This window comes from Poecilia reticulata, linkage group LG4 (genome assembly GCF_000633615.1).
Source record: "Poecilia reticulata strain Guanapo linkage group LG4, Guppy_female_1.0+MT, whole genome shotgun sequence".
Taxonomy (NCBI): Eukaryota; Metazoa; Chordata; class Actinopteri; order Cyprinodontiformes; family Poeciliidae; genus Poecilia; species Poecilia reticulata.
Genome location: NC_024334.1, coordinates 2,242,583 through 2,262,343, shown reverse-complemented (window position 1 = coordinate 2,262,343; position 19,761 = coordinate 2,242,583). Strand labels below are relative to the sequence as shown.

The 19,761-nt window shown below is 38.1% G+C and overlaps 1 protein-coding gene across 1 annotated transcript in view; it reads right to left on the bottom strand.

Annotated features, from left to right (window-relative positions):
- Positions 1–19,761, bottom strand: part of LOC103463227 (contactin-associated protein-like 4) — a 93,949-nt gene that overhangs the window by 36,929 nt on the left and 37,259 nt on the right. The window contains exons 6-10 of the mRNA XM_017304240.1: positions 15,889–16,064; positions 12,836–12,982; positions 10,014–10,281; positions 8,688–8,837; positions 4,549–4,720 (exon numbers count right to left, since the gene is read on the bottom strand). Of these exons, the coding sequence (XP_017159729.1) occupies positions 4,549–4,720; positions 8,688–8,837; positions 10,014–10,281; positions 12,836–12,982; positions 15,889–16,064 (913 nt within the window). The remainder of the gene's footprint in view (positions 1–4,548; positions 4,721–8,687; positions 8,838–10,013; positions 10,282–12,835; positions 12,983–15,888; positions 16,065–19,761) is intronic.

Below are 19,761 nucleotides of genomic sequence, written 5' to 3'. Positions count from 1 at the left end.
ATAGAAATGCAGCTACAGAAAAATGTTTTTTTTGTTTTGCTTTTTTATAAACAAACGTAAATAATTGCTTTTAAATTTATCCAAATGTAAAAGAGCAAAATGGTGCAAAAGAAAAGCAGAACATGTGGGAGGGAATGGAAACGGTTCTGATGTTCAGCAGTGAAGCAGGAAAACAGGACTTTGAGTGGAACAGAGCAAAAATAGTGCCGGCACGTTTTCCTGCACTGCAGTTTTATGACCTTGATCTCTGATCAGAATTACCGATTTTTCCTTTTTTTATATGTAAAATTTACCGAGCTTTTTATAAAAATATATAATTGTTTTTTTCAAATACCTTCTACCTTTTATTTTCTTTTTAGAGTCTGATAAAAGTGACATCTGAGGTGAAAAACATAGAAACGTCAACAAAGACACACACTGCAGTTAAAGAATAAAATGTTTTAGAAAAACTGATTCTTTTTGTGTTTGTGAGAGAACAAAGTTTGTAATTCATCTTTTTTCTGCACACTTGGCTTGTTTTAACTGCGACCTTGCAGAGAGTTTGAAAAATGAATCACAAAGAAACAGAAACGATGTCCATAATGTGACTCGGATTTTTATTTCAAGTCTTTTCTTAAAGGATCAAAGTTCAATTTTTTTTTTAACTTCAGGTCATTGCAATTCAAAACAAAGTAGAGATGAATGTTTTATTTTTCCTTAGCAATTCTTTTTACTTTAGTTTAAGGTAATACAATATATACCTTTATAAAAACGCTACTAAAAATATGAATTGTTTTATGGCTGACATTTAATTAGAGGCAATGCATTAGACAACATGTTAGAAGCTTAAAAACTGACGAATATTTATTTTAGTAATTGGTTATTCTATCAACTACTATGACAGATGCTAGAAATTAGGCGAGGGCATTTATCGTATCGTTTATCATTCATCGTGATCAGATTTTCATTTATTGTTGTCACAGTAAATTCCAGTTTGTTATGTCTAAAGCCCCCAAAACTGTCCTTATTGTCAGGATTGATAGATTTACGATTTTTTCCACATTGATCAATAAAAGCATCAATAAATAGAAAATAAATTTTAAGATGAAATTACAGTGATTAGTAAGTCTGTCGCAATAAGCAATAAATCAATTAATCGCAAATTAAAACAATCTAGATAATTTATTGTTTTTCTTACGCCTCTCTCTCATAACAGCTTGGTGCTCTTGGAGGCCCCCTGGTGGTGTGGAGGCCATAAGCGCAGCGGCTTAGCCCTTCTAGACCGGAACTTGTCGGCGGCAACACATCTAAATTTGCAGTACCGTAATACCGCCACACGTAGCGCTATCTGAAAAATTCCAACGGTTTCTGAAAGGGGAGACGTTGCACTTTCCAGCAAATATGGGGTTAATACGGAAACTTCACAGCTGCAGCTGCAGAGAGTGTAATTAATCCGGGGGGCACTCGTTTAGTAGAGGGTAAATTGCGAAAATAACTTGCTGGATATTGAAAGTTCCAGTTGTTAAGGACACATGGGTAAGTATATCATCTCACAGGACATTTAAAGAACTACTGACAATTAAAATAAGGAAGATTTATTTAAGCAGACGCTCGAAACTCCGGCGTAATTAACTCGCATATTCTTTGGTAATGTGAGCTTAAAGGTTGACAGTTTGTTTACCAAATAATTGTGTTTAAAAATAATATCAGAATAACAAAAATAAATAAATAAACTGAAGATACAGATGGAAAGGAAATGAGGAGTATTTATATAAACAGAAGAATTATTGTCTTATCTTTTCATATCAGGTTGTAAATTAAATGCAAGGTCAATTTCAAATTATTTGCCAAACGGGTTAAGTGTTCCTCAGCGTGAAGACGTCTGAGAAACACTGATCTAGATTTATGCAAACTTCAGCAGATTAGAAACTAATTTCCGTCAGTGTGTCCCGTCTTTAGGGTGATTAACGTTTTGCACGCGCCTCCATCGTGCTGCAGTGTTGGAAAATAAAAACTTTCTGCTCAGGTTTGACTCTAATCTCTCCTGGATTACTGAGATTCCAGGTTTCCAATCTTCTCGGTTTCTATCACCGCCTCCGGCTGAAACAGCGCAGCGGCTTTCCCGACATGCTCACTGTCACTGGTGCATTCTGGGAAGACTTTAAGCTACGGCAGCCTGCTGAACAGAGGAACCAAGGCAGCAGGGAAGACGTGCCTTTCAGTCTGAGTTTCTGCTGCTCCTGTTCAGGGATTCATCATCACGTCTCTCTTTTATTCACAAAGTGCTTCAGCTCAACATGCAGGCCATTAAAAGTGCAGCTGACTGACCAACAGACTCCCAGAATGCACTTTGCTCTGGATAAAGTTGCATGCGGCGAGTTAAAGCTACATTTTTCACATTTTAACAGTGAAGCTATTTCTGTTTTATGCAAGTTAGATTTTAGTAAACTGTTTCTATGTCCAGAATGCATGAAGAATTAGAGAACCTTTAATTATTTGCTCCAATTTCAGAGGTTTACATGTAACTTTACTACGCCTTTAAACAAACCCACAGATTTTACTGATTTGTAATATTCTGCAGTTAAATGGCAGCAGATCTGTTGGTTTATTTCACCTCAGACACACTGTAACAGAGAACAGGGATGTTTTCTGTGTCAAAAGGAAACTTTTCATTGGTGCACAGAGCAATCACATGCGGAGCACCCCAAGGTTCAATCCTGGGACCCTTCTTATTCAGTAAAGATGTGCTACCACTAGCTCAGACTACAACAGGAAACAAGATACGCAGATGATACACAGCTCTACATAACAATGTCACGCATTCATGCACTAGACAAATGCTTAGAACGAATCAATGCATGAATGTAAAAAATGTTCGACTTTTGAAATATTATCAAATATTAATCTCAAAGTTTCTGAATTTTTTGGCGGACATTAATTACTCTTTTTTCTCTATCTACAATGGCGCTAATACTGAGCATTGCTTTAAACATGCCAAACCCATAGGGGGCAGTGCAGCCCAAAGCTAAAGTCTCTGTCAGCCAATCAGATTGCTTCAAAACAACCACAGCTTCCTGTTAGGAGTCAAACATGGCGCCAGGAAGTCACATTTAACTACTTTAAATGCTGTATTAGAATATAAATTTAATAAAAGACGATGTTCATTAGGAAACATGTCAAAGCAAAGCATGTGGTATATTGGCACATTATTTTAACGCAGAACCAAAATTCTTTGTTTACCAGTGTCCATTTTGGTTGGAGTTATATAAATTAGTAGAAGGTTAACCAAAATGGCAACTCAACCAAAATTACTGTGAAAATGTTTGACCTCATGTCAGAACGCCAGAGAAAGACGCCACGTCTTTAAATAAAGTAAATATCGGTTTCAGCTCTACATGCACCTCAGGTCAGACGTATTCGGTGTCTGACCTGAATTCGTCCACTGTTCTTATAACCTGCATGTCGTGCTGCAGTATGAATAAGAGACCTGACAGTGAATCCATGAAGAATAACAAAAAATAACAGAAAAAAAGCTGAAGTTGCTCAAAGTCTTCACTGAGACAAGCACTAAAGATCTGAATTTCCAGTTTTTTGTCATTTTTATCCATAAAGCTTTAAGGCAACCATTCAAAAACTCTGAAGCTCACTGTTGGTTGCCATAGCAACTCAGAAAACCAAAAAAACACTCCTGCTTTGTTCTGGATGTCAGCAACATGTTTGTCTGAAACCCCTTTGCAATGCGTCAAACACTAAAGTGATGCTGAAGGACTTTTCTAGTTGTGTAAAAAGAAAATAACCTTCATTTTATTGTTTCCGCATCATTAAATTGTTTCCTAGTCAAATGGACAGGAGCAGAGTTATGGTTTTTACATTTCAATTGTTACCCAAAAGAGGAATGAAACTGTAAATTTTTCTACTAATTCCCAAATTTAGCAGCATATACTTTAAGGTGATTAACTTCCAATAGTAGGGAGTTGAATTGATGCACTGCAAAAACACAAAACCTTAATTTTGTTTAGTTTTTAGTGCAAATATTTTAATGTACTTGAAATAAGACAAATTAAAAATCATTGTTAGTTTCAAAATATTTTTTCAGTTTCAACATTTTTTGTTTTGAAAAACTTTATGGCACCAATTTACCTCCATAGATTTTCGTCAACAATTCCTTAGTATTGATGAAAAATACTAATTCCACTGGCAACAAACTCCTATATTTTTGCTGAAAACTTAACTTGAAAGTTAGTTTGGTCTTATTTTAAGTGTAATAATATATTTCCACCAAAAATTAAACAAAAACACTTGGTAAGATTTAGCATTTTTGCAGTGCAGTACTTTAAAAATTAATTTTATCTAAGTTGCCATGTTAAATAAACATAAATAAAGCTTCCTTTATTTATTTAACCAACTTAATTGCAAATTATCTTTTTTAAGTTGGAGCTCCATTCTCTTTTTTAAGTGCACAGTAAGACATTTATACTGGTAACTAAACAGAAATACTTGGTAATATTTTGTGTTTTTGCAGTGTGTTCATCTGGAGTCAGCACAGGGTCAAAGTTCAGCTTTACAAACCTGTCAATGATGCCACACATATCAATCTTCAGGTCGCTGTAGTTTCCCAGACGTCTTTCTTGCACTTTTATCAAGTCGACCGTTTCGCCGTCCAACTTCAAGAGACGCATGCATCCCTGAAACCCCTGAATCGGGTTTCTGCAGCTGAACCCGCCGCCCTGAGCAGGACAGCCTGGAGGCACAAACACAAACGAGCTGGATGTCAGGGGAACATCTGAGCAGGAAAAAGGGCAGAAAATAGAGATGATCTGTAGTATTTATTAACAAAGAGGTCAAATCTGACTTTGGAGTTTCGGATTGAAATATTTCTGATATGAACTCTTGTGTAGCCAAAAAGGTAAATATTGACCCATTAGCTGTGTTTCTATTGGTCATATAATTGAACAATTAGAAATTTCACAATTAAATTTGCCTTGTGAAAACACACTATTTTGAGAAAAAACTGTTTTTTGTTAAAAAGTTCTGAAACTATGGTGAAGTGGTTTTTTGGTTGTATAAACATTGGTTTATTTTAATTTGTGTTTCTAGTTTAATAGGAACAAAAATTGCGAAATTTTGTTTTTTCTACATTATTGAAATGTTTTCAAAGTTTTGGAAACATTTGTAATGGAAACGCGGCCAATAGTGAATGTGAACGATTCACCACATCTGGTTGTTAAATATCTGACTTAAATACGAGGCTCTTAATGTGAAAAAATGGTTTCCATTGCAGTTTTGCAAAATCTATTTCGATAACCTTTTATGAAAAAATGATTTATTAGTGTGTTGCTAGCTTAGCCATTGCCTCCTTTGCAATTTCAGCAAATTAAGATCTAGTTTTACCAGCTGTGTTTCCATTACAGTTGTTTTCAAAACTTTGATGATATTCTGCTAATATCAAAAAAATATATAATTTCACAATTGTGGTGTTTCCATTAAATAAGAAATACCATTAAAATCACATGTGAAGAAGTTTGAATAAGTCATTAAAGAAACACGCTGCGCCATCGTCTTCTTTGTCGTTTCCTCCAGTAGTAACATCCAGTTGTTGATTAAACCAGTTTAAATTCCTTATCCTTGGGTAAAAATGTTTTCACAAAAAACTTGAGTTTTTTCGAAACTGCCGTGTTTCCATAAAGCAAATTTATTTTCATAATTTCAGTCGCTATAGTGGAAACGCAGCTATTTTCTGAATTGCAGAACTACATCGTTGAGAAAGATCGGGTTTTTTCTACTTTGACAAATAAAAGTGTTCTGTTTTGAAGTTATAAATGTTGTTTTTAGTGCGTATAAGAGAAAAAAGGGAGAAAGCCTGTCCTTTCATGTTATTTTCAGGTACTACAACGAAGTAAGTTTTTTGTTATTCGAAACAAAACTTTATTAAACGGTAGAAATAGACACCCTTAGTGTCCGTTAGTGTAAATTACTGTTGAAATCTTTCATGTATGGTTGCATTGCCGGTATGTATTAAGTTTGTAACTTTGTAACATTGTTTCTGTCTAGCGATAGCGCTCTAATGTGTTTTAAGGTAGAGTATGTTTATGTTAATTAGATGCGAGGTTATCGCGAGGTTATCAGGTGCGCAATTGGTAGCCTAGATGTACGCATATAGATGTGATGATCGGTAGAAATTGAATGTAGTGTATTTTATGCTGCATGTGATCGCATATTTACTGTATTTTTTGTCTTGATTTCAGTTTTACCCTTTTAATTGTCATTAAACCTGCTGACAACGTCCTTTGCATCAGACATGCACCAGTAACGGCACAAAAAGTGTCGCTTAAAACGACACATTGATGTTTGTGGTCATAAAGTTAAAAAGTTCAAAGCGAATAGATGCACAAAGTAAAATCCCCAGAAAGCAAAGGCATGAGGTGAAAACTAAACTGTCGCATCTTTGTTGCAGTGTGATTATAGTGTGTATATTTTGTGTTCCTGAACAGGTTTAGACTTTATCCTGCTGCCTGAAAATCCATTTAATTGTCATGTCAAGGATGTGCAGAGAGAGCTGGTGCAAAATCTCTGACATGTCAGCAACTTTAAAATCACCAAAATGTCGCTTCAGCCTAGAAGAGATTATTTGTAATTAATCTCCAGCGTTTCAAGGATTATTTGTTGTCTTTTGAGGATCCTCTACAAAAAGTGTAAAATCAAACCGATATTTTTCTGTCTCTGTTGTGTTTAATTCAAATTATGCAAGCGCTTCCTGAAGAACTGTCTCATTTTATTAGCTGGTTTTCCTCAAACACCTTTCCTATTATCTCTGCCTGTGGGATGTGTTTTTTCGTTACAGTCCTCTCTGCCTCCAGGCACAAGAAGAGTCTTATCCTGTGGAGAGAAAAAAAAGCTACGTGTATTATCCTTCAGAGATTTACGCTTTAGGTTTATCCTGGATGATGACACAGAGTGGCCAAATGCAGCGACTTCGCTGCAGGCTCTGCGCTGCTCCAGTTAAAGACGGGCTGACAGGAACACAGTTCAGCTCATGAAAACAGGAGAAGAAGAAGTGAATAAGATGACACACTGCTCTGTGTCACTTTCAATTTTAGAAACATAGAAGAAGAAGAAAGAGAAAAATGGTGAATTTCAAAAGGGACATGTTACATTGAGTTAGGTGGGAAGTAAATGCCTCTTCATTTACGATTTATGAGTTAAATGATGATATTTACCAGCTGTAAATAATTACAACTCCTCCCAGGTTAATCAATAACTGTGTAACACTTAAAGTACATTATTGGCTGTCTGCACCATCAAATAAATATTGATAAACTGTAACTTAAGAGTCTCACACTCCCCTCCGAAACCACTGCACACATAAAGGTGTGCAAAACATTAAATTAATGTTCAGTAATCATTAATTCAGTGGAAATAATGAAGTGCAAACTTATAGTATGGACCCGTCGCATGTTATTGTTTAACAATAAATCAGGAAATGTGGCAGATGAGCACAACGCTGGAGGGCAAACAGCTCATTATTTTTACATGCTATCTGCAGCCGCGCCGCCGCCGTGGAACGACTCTGTTGACTAAATGAAACCCAGAGACGTAGATATTATTCATTTCGTGCTTCGCTCCTCAGCAAAGTGAAAATAACGCAGGAAAAATGTTTAAGAATAACTGAAAAACACTTTTTTTTTCTCACTCTGTGTCGGCTGCGCTGCACACAGACCTGTTGCTATAGCAACGGACAACAACGCCATGGTGTCTATTCACCAGGATTCAACACCAGAAAGCGCTCAAACACTTCCCACACAAAGAACAGAACATTCAGTACGTCACAGTTTCATGTTTTCAGTTTCAGTTTTGCGATTGTTAATAAGTGGTTCTGTGGTAGATTAGCTACCGCTGCTAACAGCTAAGCTAACACAGCGGTGGTGGATTAGCTCATTTAAACATCGGCTCTACTGATGATCTGTCAGAGTTGATGGGTGTGTCGCCTTTTTTATTATTTATATAACTGAACGGAAACACCAAATTCCACACCACATCCACATGTTAAGGTCGTCACAGTCAAGCTAGCATAACTAGCAAAACCCTGCAAAACTCTGACTTGTTATTTAGTGAGCAACATTTTGCTCAGCAATTTTCTCATAAGGGGAAATGTGCAGTGACTTAATGTGCTACAAAAAAAGTCCTAACTAAAGGGAAAAGTAAATGGAAGATGGTTTAACCCAATAACAGGACAAAGCAGCACAATAACATCTGTAGATTATCGTGCTTTATGTCGCCGCTGTGCAAAAAAGTCTTTATGAGAGAGTTCAGCTCGGTTTTGGCTCGGCTGTCAACATCTTCCTTTAATCTGCATCAAACGTGTTTTTCTTCTGTATGAGGTTTTAATTCTGACTTTTGTTACCTCAGTAAACAAAAGTAGGAGAAGTTTATTATTTTAATGAGAAGGAATAAAGAAAGTATGTTGGACTGTGATGCATTAAATTAGGAGCAGAGAAAAAGAAATTGAGAAAAGCTTGACTCACTACAACCTATAAAAGATAATTGTATCTGCAGTACAAGCTTAAATTTTAACCAGTGTCAACAGTTTTACCATCTTTCACACTGAAAAACTTCTGTATAAAACATAGATGTTTTTTTTTGTCTCTTCCAGTCTGTAAGACGCATTAAATACCAAACATTAATCAGATCTGTGATGTTTTTGCTCTGACCGCCAAAGAAGAGCTGACTGTCTGCGGCGGGAGGAAGAGGGATGCTGGTGTGAGCCGTGGCTCCTTCGTCTCTGTCCACCGTGATGCTCAGACGGTTTTCCATCGAGTTCAGCTCCACAGAATGCCACTGGCCGTCATTCAGACCCGCWCCTGAACGTACGCACACACAGAAACAGCAACAAGTCACATCACTGCACTACATCTCCATCCATAACARGCACATACCTGATTAATTTAGCTTTTTACTCAATAAGCTGTGACCTAACTTGATTGTTTGGTTATAAGCAACTCTCTCAGCATTAATTTACATAAACTTGTCTCAACAAGCAATAAATGAATTAATTGCATGAAAAATTAAAATGAGGTCAATAATTTCAGGTTGCATAATTTATAATTTTTCTATTTCTACCAAAAACTGGATGATAAAAATCTTCAGTTTGGTGTTTTAGTCTCAACTAGGACAGGTTGGACAGGTTTGCAAACAAAAACTTCACAACTGATTTTATTTGTTGTTTCTTTGTTGAAATGACGCTAATGTTGCAGCGTTTCCATTAAGCAAGAAACAAAATTAAAATCACATGTAAAAAAGTTTGATCACACAATAAATAAACATTGTCATCCTACTACTTCCTGTCTTGTTCTTTGTCGTTTCCACCAGTAGTAACATCTGGTTGCAAAACGCACCATTTTTGATGSAGCGGAAAAAACCTCTAATCAAAAAACCATTTTGTTTTCTAAATTATCGTGTTGAAGCAAATGTATTTTTTTATTTCCAATTTGTGCAATTTTGAGATCAGTAGCTGCGTTTCCCTTACAACTGAGCGCAAAACTCTGTTGACGTACCGCTAATGTTAAAAAAATAAAATTTCATARCTGTGGTGTTTCCATTAAATAAGAAGCATAATTAAAATCACACATGAATAAGTTTGTTCACACAATAAGTCAGTAAAAAACACAATGCACCGTCATCATCCTATTGCTTCCTGTCATCTTCTTTGTCGTTTCTGGCAGTAGTAACATYCGGTTGTTGATCATGTGACTCATATGATGCAGAAAATTGAATTTTTTATGAAATAAACTAATTTTGATACAGCTGAAAACTCACCTCATCCTCAAAGAAAACTTTTCATCTAAAAACGTGAGATGTTTTTTTCCCCCCAAAATTTCAGTGTTTCCATCAAGCGAGTTTATTTTCATAATTTCAAATTGTGCAATTTTTTGGCCATTGGAAATAAACTACTATGAAGTAGTACCATGAGTACCATGAGTTTGTTTGTAGTCGATCTGACATTGAAGCTAAATTAAGCTGACGGGATCCTGACTTACCGGTGCTGAGCTCCAGGAGAGAATTTCCCTCTTTACTGATCTGAAGGCGAAGCCTGGCTTCACTGACATACAGGAAGACTGAGCCTTCCTGCTGCTGGAGGTCAAAGGTCAGCAGCAGCCCTGCCTTGTTCCACGTCCTGAACTGCAGCGCTATGGAAACGACCCCTGACAGCCATGATGTCAGCACAGGCAGCTGGAGGAAGCTGTGAGAGCCGGTGAACGTCACGGCGACAAAAACCGGCTCGCTGCAAGAAAAGGTCGTGTTGCCCTGCAGAAGGAAGAGACGGAGAAACGACTGAAGCAGATGACAAACATAAATATTCATCAGCCGCAGCAGCGTAATCAGTCCGACTGCCTGTCACAGAGGTCTCATCCCGGAGAAGTGACACCTGTACCGCCATATTGATAACAGAGTCAATTAAAAACATAAAGGTTATGCACAAATCTCAGGAAGCATTCTGCCCCAAATCTCCATAAACTATTACAGAAACCAGAGAGTCATGCCTGAGGCACTTTGAACGCTTTAAAAAATAAACTTCAGAGTTCAAATCGTATCTAGAATAAGTCATAAACTTCTGCCTGTTTTGTTTCCTTCGCTTTGGGCTTCGACGATAATGAAGGAGAATATGATGAGATTAAAGACACTGATGATGATGATGATGATGATGATGATGATGATGATGATGATGATGATGGCTCTGACCGTTAGCATAAAAATGAAAGATGGCGCCAGACACGGTCAAGCTAGTCCAGAGTTTAAGATCGTGATTTCATGTAAAAAAAAAATACAACAGATCACAGTAAACCAGGGGGGTCCAAGCTGTGGCCCGAGGGCCGATTTTGGTCCTTGGATTCGTTTTTTGTGGCCCCCAACTTCAGCTCAAGAATATGTTTATTGAGCTTTTTATTAGGGTAAAATTATTACCAACATCATTTTATTACGATGAAAAACGTTAAAAAATTACATCTTTTTAGACTTTTGTAATAAGCAGAACCACATTTCATATTTTTTTAATATTGAAATTTTATTTAACTTATTAAACTAAGCAAACTATAACAAGCCTTTTGAAATCCTATTTGCATAACAGAATAAATTTGTTCAACTGATTCTAGAACAATTTGAAAACAAAATGCCTTTTTAAAAAAATATATCCATCCATCCATCCATCCATCCATCCATCCATCCATCCATCCATCCATCCATCCATCCATCCATCCATCCATCCATCCATCCATCCATCTTCTTCCGCTTATCCGGGGTCGGGTCGCGGGGGCAGCAGCTTCAGAAGGGAGGCCCAGACTTCCCTCTCCAGCCACTTCTTCCAGCTCCTCCAGGAATCCCAAGGCGTTCCCAGGCCATAGAGAGACATCGTCCCTCCAGCGTGTCCTGGGTCTTCCCCGAGGCCTCCTCCCGGTGGGACGTGCCTGGAACACCTCACCAGGGAGGCGTCCAGGAGGCATCCTTACCAGATGCCCGAGCCTCAACTGGCTCCTTGATCACACAATAAATAGCTAAAAAGCATTGTCGTCCTACTACTTCCTGTTTTGTTCTTTGTCGTTTCCACCAGTAGTAACATCTGGTTGCAAAACGCACCATTTTTGGAAGCGGCTCTACTCTGAGTCCCTCCCAGATGACCGAGCTTCTCTCTCTAAGGGAGAGCCCAGCCACCCTGCGGAGGAAACCCATTTCGGCCGCTTGTACCCGTGATCTCGTTCTTTCGGTCATGACCCAAAGCTCATGACCATAGATGAGGGTGGGAACGTAGATCGACCGGTAAATCGAGAGCTTCGCGTTTTGGCTCAGCTCTCTCTTCACCACGACGGACCGGTACAGCGCCCGCTTCACTGCAGACGCTGCCCCAATCCGCCTGTCGATCTCCTGCTCCCTTCTTCCCTCATTCGTGAACAAGATCCCCAGATACTTAAACTCCTCCACTTGAGGCAGGACGACCCCCCTGACCCGGAGAAGGCACTCTACCCTTTTCCGGCTCAAGACCATGGCCTCGGATTTGGAGGCACTGAGCCTCATCCCGGCTGCTTCACACTCGGCTGCGAACCGCTCCAGTGAGAGCTGCAGATCACGTTCCGATGAAGCCAACAGGACCACATCATCCGCAAAAAGCAGAGATGCGATCCTAAGGCCTCCAAAACGGATCCCCTCAACACCTCGGCTGGTCTAGAGATTCTGTCCATAAAAGTAATGAACAGAATCGGTGACAAACGGCAGCCTTGGCGGACTCCAACTCTCACCGGAAACGAGCCCGACTTACTGCCAGCAATGTGGACCAGACTCCGACACCGGTCAGAAATACAATAAAATAATTTCAAACATCTGAATTAACAATGAATAATGTAAAATAATAAACTACTTTGATTGACTTTAGGTGTTTTTTTTTCTTTCTTGCACTAAACGTAGTGGATAAAAATGCTTGGAGATTTGTAATTTAAGTACAGATAAATCCATAACATAATTTTCTGAGCACAACATTTTGATACATAACATAACATAACATAACTCACATAATTTTCAGTTTACAGTCGCTTTAGCCTGGAAGATAATATAAAAGTGTAACAAATATTTTCACCCCTAAATATTTTCTGGTTGCTTTTAGGATTCAAATGTTTTTGATTATTACATTATTTAATTTGCAAAAATGTGCAATTTCATAGCTTTTGACTGAAATCTGAAATCAAAACACAGCATTTGTGTTAATTCCCGGGAGACTCAGGTCATTTGTAAACAGGAAATCATAATAAAGTATTATCATGGAGCCATCTGAACATGTAAACAGAGGATTAAACCGATGATAAAACCGACTCACCAGTGCAGCGACCTGCGGGCTGCCCTGCTTGGCCAGTCGGATCAGATTCAGATCGTTGTATAAAAGGTTTTCCATGCATCCGTGGAAGTTCCTGTTGGGCAGGATTGGAGTTTGGAGTCCGTGGCTCTGGACCGCTGCCACGCTGAGCTGCATTAAAAACTACAAAATGTCACTCAATTTTATAAAGCGAAACGTTTTTAAATGTTATGTAGGATATATTGAAGTCGAGCATTAGAAAAATATTGAGACAAACAAAAAATAAATACATTTCCCATCAATTCAGGTGGATTTTACCTGACGTATTTTCATCAGATGGACATTTTTGGTTTGATTTAGTTCCAACACAGCAAATATTTTACTGAAATAAACGTAATGCTATGACTCATGTTAGACATTAATGGTTAAAGACCAGTAATAAAAAGTCTTAAACTGTTTTTTCTTCTTTTTTGTTGCTGCTAAACCTGTCACAATAACACCATCCATTTTCCTGCACCCTTGTCCCTCAGTGGGGTCGGGAGGGTTGCTGGTGCCTCTCCAGCTAATGTGCCAGGCGAGAGGCGGGGTCACCCTGGACAGGTCGCAGGGCAACACAGAGACACACAGGACACACAMCCATGCACACACACACACACACACACWCACACCTAGGGGCAATTTAGACAGACCAATTAACCTGACAGTCATGTTTTTGGACTGTGGGAGGAAACCRGAGTACCTGGAGAAAACCCACCATGCACAGGGAGAACATGGAGACTCCATGCAGAAAGACCGGGAATCGAACCCAGAACCTTCTTGCTGCAAGGCAACAGCTCTACCAACTGCACCACTGTGCAGCCTGTCACAATAACAAATTTCCCGAAATGACGAATTGACCCTGAAATTATTGCGATAAATGATGATATTGTCATTTTGAGACCACTTTCATTTCACTACTACAATAATAATGGAATATTAATGCATTATTATTCAAAGATAAAAATAAAATAACTTTAATTTCTACAGGATATTTAACAGTGGAACTAAAAAACATTTTAAATATCCAAAATAAAAAACAAAACTGAAACAGCTTTTCAAAAAAAATATTCAGGTTTGACAGGGAAAACAGGCAAAAGAGGCAGGTAGTGCAAACTGAGTATATTTTTCAAAATGGCCGCTCTTTAACAGTACCAAAAGGAGAATATCTCTGATGATTGTCGTACACATGGAAATTATTTTTAATTTATCATACAATTAACTGATTTATTGCTTCAAAGTGTCATTTTTTCTGCAAAATTAAACTTCCAGGTGCAACAAAAGTCTTAGTGTTTTTATGTGAGGCAGCAGTGGTTTGCTAATTGCAGAGTTGATTTTTTGACTTATTACAATTATTCTCCTGCTTTGCATGTGAATAAACGGAGTGGTGGCAGAACCACAGTTGGTTTCAGTCGCTCTGTGTCTGGATGTAATGAAGTCCTTGCAGGTTCTGCTTGTTTGAAGCGTCGGCTGCGGACGCCGGCAGGTGTTAATGGTGACCGTATACAAAATGCATAATGTAGGTGACGGGCAGGGGCAAATGTGACTGGCTATCAAACATAATGAAAACTGTGTTCCTATACTTTAACACCATCTGTGATGCAACGGCTGCTGCTTTTCCTGCTTCGTCCTCAATATGAAACCATCACTGACCTCTATTCTACGTTTACCAGGAACATCATTCAGAACATTTCTGTGACCCAAAGTCCAGTTTTAACACTCAGCTAAAAATATTCTCATTAATATTAATCAGCACTTACCGTTTTTCTTATTTTCATGTGCTGCTTGCATTAACATAATTAGGTTCTTATATAAATGATGCGACTTTAAGTAAATGTCACTTTTCTTTATCTGATGATGTTACATGAAGTTTAATCTCCAACTACTTTTGACCTTCGTGACTTAATGTTGTAATATTAAAACAGTTTAGTAAATTTACCATAAATGTTACTGAAATTAGCCAGTAATGTTTAATCTCACGTTACGTTATGCAGAAGCTCTGTCTGCACTAATGAATTTTTATTCACTTTGACATTTCTAACTTTTGGGAGATGATGTTTTTATACGGGTTATTAATAAGTCTGGTCACTGACACTGTTAATCAAATCTTAACATTTTTATTACAAAATAGTTCAAATTAGGGTTCAAAGATGATATAAATCCAAATGTGACTTGCAACACATTTACAGATTTACAAACAAAAAGCTGAAAAATAGGTAATTAAATTAAGGGATGATGAAAGCAAGAACTCAGGACAGTTTTCAAAAAACTGATGTGAAAGAAAATATTTGAAGGTTTTTAGCGTAAAAAGCTTTAAATTGTGTTGAATCTTTTGGTTTTGGATTGTTTTATTTCCTGTTGTGATTCTTGTTTACTGATTTATATATAAGAATTAATGTTTATTTAACACATTGCAGATGTTTATAAAAAGGTATTTCAGTTTAATTTGATGATTGACTGAATAAATAAAACAAATCAATCAACCAATCAACTAAGTTAATACATGTTTGATCACTTATTGAGTGTTAAACCTTTAGAAACTAGTAAAAAATTAGAAAAATAACTTCTATCATAATAAAACAGGAAACTGTATTTTTTTCTCTCTTTCTATTCATAAATGGACTGAATTTAAATGAACCTTTACTAATAATACTGAACTGTTTCTGCATCCGCCCTTAAACCCTCACAAATATCCAGATTTAAATTGATTCTTTGTTGACTCCAAGTATTTAAAATAAGGGTTTGATAATCTGAAGATAGTCCTAATTTCTTCACATTTAAAGCCATGTAAATTGGATTTCTTATACACCAGGGTTCATGGAAGAAACGACACGGTATGAAAGCTTTATAGTAGATGTTAAGTGAAGTTTTAAAACTCTCGATGTAAGTTTTATGGTGTTAAGAAACAAAGCAGCAAAAACACAAAGATTGGCAAATCAAAGCGTATTAAAGAGTCAGAGGATTGTCGTAAAAGCTTTTCTGTTTTGAAAAAAGCTCCGTGGCAGCATGAACTAACAAACTGTTTTAGTTTTGCGCCGTACCGTGTGAATGTGCCAGTGGCTGAGCTCGGCGGGGACGAGGACCTGCTGCGTGTTTCTATCCACCGTCAGGTTGAGGTGAGAGCCGAGCCGCTCCAGCTTCACGTGGTGCCAGTGCTGGTCATCCAGCAGACTCCCGAGAGAAACCAGAAGTTTGCCCCCAGAACCTGAACTCACATCTGCAAAGAAAAGGTTGTCAAGTTAAACTGAAGACTAACTGATGATACTGAGTCTGCAATCTGCAGTAAAAACTGTTTTTTAAAGTCCTTAAAATTCACATTTTAAACGTTTACACTTCCATTTGGGTTTCTACTGTTTTTTGTGTATATACAAGAAATAACAGACTAACAAAAAGCCAAAGAGGTATTGATCTACAAAATAAATAACTTCCTGAAAAGTTACTTATGAGTTACTTTTATTTCTGGCATTATCATATTTTCACTAGAAACTAGACCAGAATCTTCAGTTTGTGCTGCTGATATCTTCCTATCAGATATCAGCAGCAAGTTATCAGTTATTTTCCTATCGAGGGAAAATAACTGATATTCCTACTTTACTCTGTTCTCTGCTGCATTAAAGTGCCACACAGTGCAAGTTTGACTCCAGGCTCCTCTTAAACTCTTATATGCAGCTGTTTACAAAGAAAATTCCTGGAGGCTCCCAATAAATCACCGAAGACAAAGTGTAATAGAACAGGCAGTTGTGTCAGTAATGGCCACAGTCCATTGTCTTCTACTTTATTTGCTAACTAGCTCGGCTCAGGGAGAATCATTCCAGTATCGCTGCCTGGACGCCCTGCGGGACGCCCTGCGGGACGGTCTGGTTGCAGCTTTTGTTGCTTTGAATTGAGAATAAAAGTGACTTTTGTTGCCGTTATGCATTAATATTCAGGGGTTTTATTTCTTCAAAGCATAGCCAGGAACCGCAGCATGACCTTAATGTTGGGAAGGCAGAGAAGAAAGTCAATTACTTAACCAGCAGCTGGACCCACGCGCTGCTCTGATCCCATCCTAATTTAGTCAGCAATACTTACATCGGTCGTCAGAGGAGCAGGACGCGGTCGCTCCAAGTGCACTCACTGCTGCGCGTTGCAGCTTCCCAGAGACACATCACAATTGAACTTAATCATAGAGCAGCAGGACGCATTAAAGTCAGCTGGCATGTTGATGAATGCGAGGGGGAAATAAGGTGATTTTAAAAACGTGGACATAAATCTTAATGAGTGACTCAATTTTCTGCAACTGCTCAGTCACCCACAAGCTGGGAGGAAAGTCTCACCACTGTATTTATTTGTTTGTGTGCCTGTCTGCTAATTATAACTTGGTATTTGCTGTGTTTTCACTGAGCCATTAATTTATGCAAATTTGTGTTATGGACCAAAATATATCTTCTCCTGCTGAGTTTTGTGTTGTAGTTTTATGTGGCTCGGATGCACAGTCAGCCGTTATTAACCATCTTCAGCTACATTTTCCTCAGCTAGCTTGAGATGCACATGACAGCTGCAGGTCGCTCTACTTCCACTAAAAATGTCCACAAAACTCTGTTCATATTCCGCTAATGTTGGAAAAACACAATTGCAATGTTTCCATTAATCAAGAAAYGCAATTATGGATAAGTTTGTTCATGCGATGAGTCATTAAAAAAAACCAAGGCACGCCATCACCCAAAGTGTTTTTCCATTGTAGTTTTTTGATACGGTCAAAAAAAAAAAAAACAACACCTCATCCTAAAGGCAACATTTTTTATTGAAAAATGTATTTTTTCAAAATAGTTGTGTTTCCATTAAAAATTATCTTCGTAATTCCAATCTGTGCAAATGTAAGGTAAATGTAAACACACCCTGTGGCTTCCTTTCCGTAACAGATGAACTCTAAACCTCATCAATATTCCACTAATGTCAACAAAACAATTACACAATTTGGTGTTTCCTTTAAATAAGAAACATGATTAAGATCACAAGTGAGTAAGTTTGTTCACGTGATAACTCATTAAAAAATGTGCCCTGCCATCATCCTCCAACCACTTCCTGTCGTCTTCTTCATGGTTTCCACCAGTAGTAACATCCTGTTGGTCATGTGACTCGTGTGAAAAAGGTTTAGGGTTTAGATATGGATATAAAAAAAACACCACATCATCCTAGTGCACAAACTTTATCGAAAACAAGTTTTTCCAGAATGGTTGTGTTTCCGATAATTGAATTTATTTCCAAAAATGTCAAGCTGCGCAGCGACACAGTCGATGGCAGCGCAGCTTGTGCTGAAGGGAGCAGAGCGACCAGCAGGATCAGGTTGGGAATGTGAAAGATAAGCAAGAGGAGCCTCAGAGAATATCTCACGCTCTCCTACGGAGATAATTCGCTTTAACCTCTGGGTATTATCTTCACTCTGTTAGTTTGATCTTCTCCTTTCTTCTTTAATCTTCTGTCATCTTTTCCTTTATTTCCCTCTCTTCTCTCCTCTGCCAACAGCTGACTGTGGAGGGGCCTGCTGTGGCTCAGAGTGAACGCTCGCAGCTATTAATCTAAATTACACAGTCTGCAAACTCCTGGGAGAGTCATAAGGTGGGAGGAAGTTTGGTGCAGCTGTGAGAAAGAGAAGAATTTCAAAGAGCATGCAATTTAAAAAGGGAAATCAGTGAAAGGAATGCAGAACGACTACGGGAAGGTCAAAAAAGTACAACTGTATGAGTTGTCTGTGGAATTGAAAGAGGCTTTTTGGCTGCTAAGCTAGTTGAGATTCTGATTCCACACCAAACTTTGTTTGATTTTCAGAAAAGTCTTTAAATTTCTCCAAATGTGGAGTCAGTCAGAATGAACATTCTCCCGCGCTTCCTATACCTATTTCAGTGTTTACCTATTCAGATATCAGATTGGCGATTCATAGAGTGGGAAAGGTTAATCGCTCAATATGTCTGGCAGGGGAAAAAGGCAAGAGTGAGATATAGTACGCTGCAGTTAAAGAAAGAGAAAGGTGGACTTGGTCTTCCTAACCTACAAGTTTATTACCTTGCAGCTCAATTAAGACCTGTGTTCTGCCTGTGCTCTTCATCTTACAATGCAAGGTGGAAAGATTTGGAAAGAGCAACAGTAGAAGGAATACCTTTAATATCAGTATTAATGGACAAGGACCTACAAGGGGGGCTGAATATACCACCTGGGTCAATACTACATACCATGCTAGATTCTTGGAGTAAGATTGTTAAAATGTGTAAATTGGGTAACCAGATAAAAATACTCAGATGGTGTGCCTTTGATTCAGCTTTTAAACCRAACAAGATTGATGGGAGATTCAGAGGATGGATCCAAAAAGGACTAACCTCCTACTATACATTTACTGAGAAGGGTGTATTCCAGAGTTTTGAGGAACTTAAGAGTTCTAAAGGGTTGGAGAAGGATGACTTTTTTAGATATCTACAGGTTAGGTCCTATTTCAATCAAAATATATGTCACAATTGGGAAACGGCCAAACCAGGACTTCTTAGTGTGTTTATGTCCTTGTTGAAGTCAGGTTCATGCAAAAAACTCATTTCCATATTGTACAATGGTATTCTATTGTCTAAACAGGGTGACACAGACTACATAAGAACCAAGTGGGTAAAAGAAGGAAATCTATCAATCTCTACTGAAGTCTGGGAACAGATTAATAAATTACACTGGGTGACTTCAAGCTCCAATTCATGGCGGCTGTTCAGTTGGAAAAACTCTGTTCGATATTTTGTAACTCCAGTTCAGAAAAAACACCAGGGCAGCGGAGACACATGTTGGAGACTCTGTGGAAGTAATGGAGCAAATCATCACCACATCTTCTGGGGTTGTCCGGTGATTAAAGCTTTTTGGGAACAAATTTGTTCCCACATTAATAACATATTTACTGAAAG